The sequence below is a fragment of the Oncorhynchus masou genome, chromosome 6 (assembly GCF_036934945.1).
Source record: "Oncorhynchus masou masou isolate Uvic2021 chromosome 6, UVic_Omas_1.1, whole genome shotgun sequence".
In the NCBI taxonomy this organism is placed as follows: domain Eukaryota; kingdom Metazoa; phylum Chordata; class Actinopteri; order Salmoniformes; family Salmonidae; genus Oncorhynchus; species Oncorhynchus masou.
The window spans coordinates 47,342,824-47,348,327 of NC_088217.1; the positions used below are offsets into that span (position 1 = coordinate 47,342,824).

The following is a 5,504-nucleotide window of genomic DNA, read 5'->3' on the forward strand; positions in this document are numbered from 1 at the left end:
ATGATTTAATGGAGAAGAAAAAGTTACATCAAAATCATCAATAGCAATACAAAGTCATAAAACATACAGTTTTGATGATAAATCCCTTTTTGTAACGTAATAGTAAAACTGTGAGGGGTTGGTTTTGTTCAATATGACCAAATCATGAAAAATCAACAGCACCAACAAATATCATCTACAACTATGGAAAAATGGTTGAGCATTCCAGATATCTGTGCCAATGTGTCATGCAGAAATGACACATCCTTGTTCCAATCATTCAACATAAATCATCTACAGCAATACAAAGTCTTTGGACCAGTTCAGGTCACTGCAGTCGCTGCTCATCACACCACTTCTCAAACGCTCTGTACAGGCTTTCATCACCCGTGTCATTGAAGATCTCTGCAGATGGAGAGAGGAACGGGATTGTTAACACCATCTTTGAAAATATCTGCATTTAAAAAAAATCTTTGTTAATGTGCTGAACTCTCGTTGACAAATTCATTTCTATCTCCTTTACCTGCGTGCCCTAGGCCAATGGGTAGAGGCATCCTGACCAGTCCACCAGAGTGATTCAGCCTCTCACAAAGTGAGTGCTGCACCAGTGCCAAAGTAACGTCCTGATGCCACACAGGCAGCTCCAGCCCCACCATGCAGCCTATAATCCGCAGCTTCTCCTCCTCTGTCATGAGGCCTCTCTCACGGGCCACATACACCATGTAGGACATATCGATGTTGACCGCCTCTCCATGTAGCAAGGATGGAAGCACCTTCTGCAATCAAGAGGGTCAGCGTTCAGTACTATATCCATGCACAGCTCTCTAGAGTGGAGTGTTGCACAGAGCCACACCGTTTCTAGTCACGAGCTGACATGAACAGGCGTGAGTAAACTTGACACCATGCTCATTTGGCACATAGTTACACTCAAAATTGAACAAGAGGTGAGAAACATGACGGGGTAACATAATGGTTCAAACCCAGTTACATGCAGTAGGTCATGTAAATATTTGGCTTTGTGGTTATTTAAGGTGCAGAGGAACATAATTGATTCTACTGTACCATTTCCAGCTCTGGGCTGATAATGTGACCAAAGTCTACCAGTCTGTCCAAATCGTCCTCCCACAGGTTGGGGGCCAGCTCCTCTAGCATGGCTTCTATGGCCACGCGCGTGGACACGGAGGCAGCGTCTTTGTTGTCCCCCTGAAGACCGCTGTCAGACTGGAACTTGGAGTCCAACAGGAACGGACCGTGGGTCTCCAACAGCTCAAAGAGACCTCTGTGTTTCATCAAGGCCATCTGTAGGGCCATATGTTTACATTACATTTACATGAAATAGTACATAAATCAGATCTACAGAGCCAAATGAGCATGAACATATTCTCTAAGAATATATTGCTCTCTACAGTATAAAGTCAGATAGCACATTATTGTATCTTAAAGCTAAAATCTTTAGTTGTTACATACATTTTTGGACTTTGTATAAGTATATATACCCATTGATTTTTGTTAAAGAAATGCTTCATGAGCTTAGTTCAACTGTCATAACCCATCAGAGCCCAAAATGCAAGCTCCAATGTTTGTAAACAATGTAAATATCAACAAAACACTGTATAGCCTCAAAACATGGTTAAAACTACACATTTGATATCATGGATGGCCAGTCCTTGCATCCATAGCCGGGTCTATGAATCTGCGAGTGGTTACATCCCTCAGCTTTTTTACCCAAACACAGGCGGGGGTGACCGCTTTTGTTTTTTGTTGAAATGAAGGGTTCTATTTTTAAGTTCATGTACAGTCATATATCCAATCCATATGTGTTTGCTGTCAGGCATCGCTACTCTACCTTTAACATTTCGGCCAGCCCATTGGAGATGTGTCTTCGGGAAACTGTTTGAATGAAGGACAGGTCTAGGAAAGCAGCCACTGGGGGGATGTAGCCACCCAGTTTATTTTTACAGTTGGCAAAGTTCACCCCAGTCTTTGCCCCCACGCTGGCGTCGACATAGGAGAGGAGGGTGGTAGGGACACGGATGTAGGGGGTGCGCCTCCTGTAGAGGGAAGCCGCCAGGCCCACGATGTCCAGGCAGACCCCTCCACCAATAGCAATAATGGGCTCTGTGCGTCTGTCCAGGGAGAACTTATGGACCTCCTCCAGGATCTTCATCACCAGCTCCATGGACTTGTTTTCCTCTGTGGTGGTCAAGGGCAGGATCCTGTAAAGAACATTACGAGCCTCAAAGTAGTCTGTGAGCTGGCAGCCATAGAGGTTGTAGACGGTCTGGTCCATGACCACGAAGCGCCTCAGGGGCTTGGTGCTGATGCTGCTCCTCAGGGCCTCCTGCTGCTGGGGGTCCCTGATGTGGCCCAGGAGCAGGGTGTCGTTGCTGGGGTCCAGCAGGCCCAGGGACTCAATCACCTTGTAGGTGAAGACGATGGGACTGATCACTGTCCAGGAGGTGCCTTGCTCCGTGGTGCTCTCATAGCTGGAACATGATGTATTTGTTTGAGTTGCCAGATTGTACAGTATATGTTTGGAGCACAAAGCCTGGGGGTAAATGTAACTTCACACCATTTCACTTTTCTGTGGTGGTAACTAAATAATGTGGAAGAAATGTGATAGTGTTGTCTGGATGGGTAAACATCGTGACAACTCTTCACATGGTGAAATAAATATTCACTGTATAGTGGATCTAAGAAAGAACGAATTTAGATGTATAAACCATAAACCAGATTTGTTATACCTTTTATACCGTATAACGTTTTTATTCATTTGAATCAATTGCAGACCTTAATTATATTTTCATAAAAGTTTTACTCACATTTTGGCAGCTGATACTCGACCTTTCAAGTTTTTATTAAAATTCTTTACCGTTTTGCGTTTCCATGTACCATTGACTTGAACTAAATGAAACTCGTTATTCTTTACCACTGCAATATTGTGGCATTGCAGTGGCTCTTCCACATGTGTCTTCCCGGTGATTGCAACATACGACATCTTATGAATTGGAAGACAATGCGTGACAGATGCGAGGTCAAGAAATAGAGCATCATGTCCATCTCTTATTACTGTCTGTATATATACTCGCCACTCGACAGAAGATCACCAAGGGAGGAGCTATAATGATCAGTGTGCTTACGAAAGTGTTACCCAAAACCCTAAAACGGTTCAAATGTAGCCTACACGGACCTTACACGTGGCCCCACGTGATCGGTTCTTATACAATTTGGTTCAGTGACGTAAAGAAGGTAGAGCTTTATGTAAAGAGAGAATTACCATTTATATAGAAAATATTTAGGCTGCTTAATAAAATAATCCCTGCAATTAACTGCAAGCAGCTTCTGACTCTACATCAATACTTCAATACGTATTTAATGTGTAATTGCATGTGATCACACATCTATATCTAAGGCAAGTCTTTATGTACCTTGCATTTTGCATATTTTGAGGGAATTTAAAGACTTGCCTTAGATATAGATGTGTGATTGTTTAAATGGAATAACTGGTAGGCAACACATGAGGATCATGTATTTAAACTACTTCTGACCCTATTCAGTCTTGATTCCTATATCCAGAAAATCTGCTATCAGTGAGGTAACTGATGAACATGAGAGAAAGATTTGGGCGATCATTTGCCATCTTTCTATCAGCGTTAGTCTACAATTTTTTTGTGTGCGCCAAATTTTCTACAAGGTAATAACATTTTAGTTTAGTTGATGTATGTTAAATTATAGCAACAGTTACAAGACAAAGTGTGTGTTTGTGACACGAGATTCATGTTCACAGGTCAACCTTACCAGCCGCTGTACAAGCAAATTCTGTTTACACACTTGGATGTTCGCACTTGTGGATGCCTGATCGACCGGACAGCTCGTAACGTTCAAATGTCGCAGGACAGATACAGTAGCGCATGACTTGGCATGCAATTTTGCAGTCTTTCAGCTCCGTTGACACAGAATAATGGTTTGTGCCCACTCGATGTCAGTAAAAAGACCCTCACTATGGAGAATACATTTTGTTGGTTTACACTAAAAGTTTGCTGCTGATAGAATCTTCGTCAACGGGAACGTGAGCGGAACCGTTTTCTATGAAAAATGCATAGTTGTTTCGGCGTGTTTCGCAAGCCAACAATTAAAATTAATTTACAAAACAGAAACGGGTTTTTAGGTAACGTTAGAGAGATAGTCTCTGCTGCTTCGCAAGCCGCTTTTGTGGGACCTTACTGAGTTGACTACTTGTTGAGCATTTTGTCTTACGAACGTCGTGGGCATTCACTATGCCAAAGGTATGGTCGAGATACAATGTCATTATGTTGACGTTTTAATGTATTATTATCCCAGCGTTGCGTAGCTGAGCGGACACCCTTGAAATGCCTCTGTCGGTCTTTTTTTTTCTCTGTCGGTCTCACCAACATAGTGATTGTAGAAACTCGAATGAACAACCTGGTTTCAGAGCATTTCGTATGATTTTGTATGTTATTCCCCAATAGTTAGTATATCTTAGTATGTATTATATGTTACGAATTTACTAAATGTACAATATTTAGAAAATTAGAAAAACGTACACTATGTTACAAATATGTCAAATGTATGACATGTTACAAATTCTGGCTAGGTTGCTAAAATTAACTAGCTGGCTAATGTAAGCTAGGCTAGGGGTTAGGGTTAAGTTTAGGAGTTAGGTTAAAGGGTTTCTTAGGGTTAGGGTTAGCTAACATGCAAAGTAGGTAAAAAGTAGTAAATAGTTGCTAATTAGCTACAACGCTATAGTTTTCCAAGATGAAATTCGAACTCGCAACCCTTGGATATACGTCCACCCATCCACCCGACCAAACACCGTTCTTTCGTTTTTGCCTTAAGTAACCATCTGTCTTTGTAACCATAGCAAACGTAACATATAATACTAATTTAAGTGTCCTTGATTTACATTTACTATGTTCTGTCTAGCCTATGAGACCAGGCTGGAATGAATGAGCTGATGTTGTTGATAGGCTAGGCTACATAGTTGCTGTCTTTAAACTTGCACATAGTCTACACATAATCGATTCCCAGTTAGCAAAATGACGTTGAAAATGCGTATTTTCCAGACGTTGAAATTATGTTCATTTTCGTCTCTGGATGAAAGTTGAACATACATCTTTTCCGGATGTTAAAAATACTTTTATTTCGGATGTTGAAAATCCATATTCTCCGGACATTTAAAATACATATTTGACTGACCTTGAAAATACTTCTTTTGGTCATTGTTTCTATGGGCAAATTTCAACCGTATATATACATGTAAATGAAGAAAGCATTATATCACATTGCTTTAAAAAAAAAAATAGGAAAATGGAGATTTTTGCATTATGGAATATGTATTATTACTCCCATTTGTCACATGCACTTATGTTAACTTTTTCAAAAGCTTTAGAACTGGCAATGATCATGTTCAAAGTTTTCAGACCAACAGAAAAAAATAGCAGAACACTTCAACTACAATAACATTCTCAGTAATGGTTACAGAAATGTGTTTCTTGTTATGA

The 5,504-nt window shown here is 40.8% G+C and overlaps 1 protein-coding gene across 1 annotated transcript; it reads right to left on the reverse strand.

Annotated features, from left to right (window-relative positions):
- LOC135541132 (2-epi-5-epi-valiolone synthase-like) lies at nucleotides 1-3,075 on the reverse strand. The gene is made up of 5 exons (XM_064967249.1): nucleotides 2,802-3,075; nucleotides 1,826-2,465; nucleotides 1,042-1,278; nucleotides 503-755; nucleotides 1-384 (listed from the first exon to the last, which is right to left on the reverse strand). Exons 1-5 carry the CDS (start codon nucleotides 2,975-2,977, stop codon nucleotides 308-310), a joined length of 1,383 nt encoding a protein of 460 aa, XP_064823321.1. The 5' UTR covers nucleotides 2,978-3,075; the 3' UTR covers nucleotides 1-307.
- Nucleotides 3,076-5,504: the final 2,429 nt, after the last annotated feature.

Coding starts and splice junctions, on each gene's coding strand:
- LOC135541132 (XM_064967249.1), bottom strand. CDS start 2,977: ATGTCGTATGTTGCAATCACCGGGAAGACACATGTGGAAGAGCCACTG. Junction 756..1,041: donor TCAGCCCAGAGCTGGAAATG/GTACAGTAGAAT, acceptor TCTTGATTGCAG/AAGGTGCTTCCATCCTTGCT. Junction 385..502: donor CATTGGCCTAGGGCACGCAG/GTAAAGGAGATA, acceptor CTCCATCTGCAG/AGATCTTCAATGACACGGGT.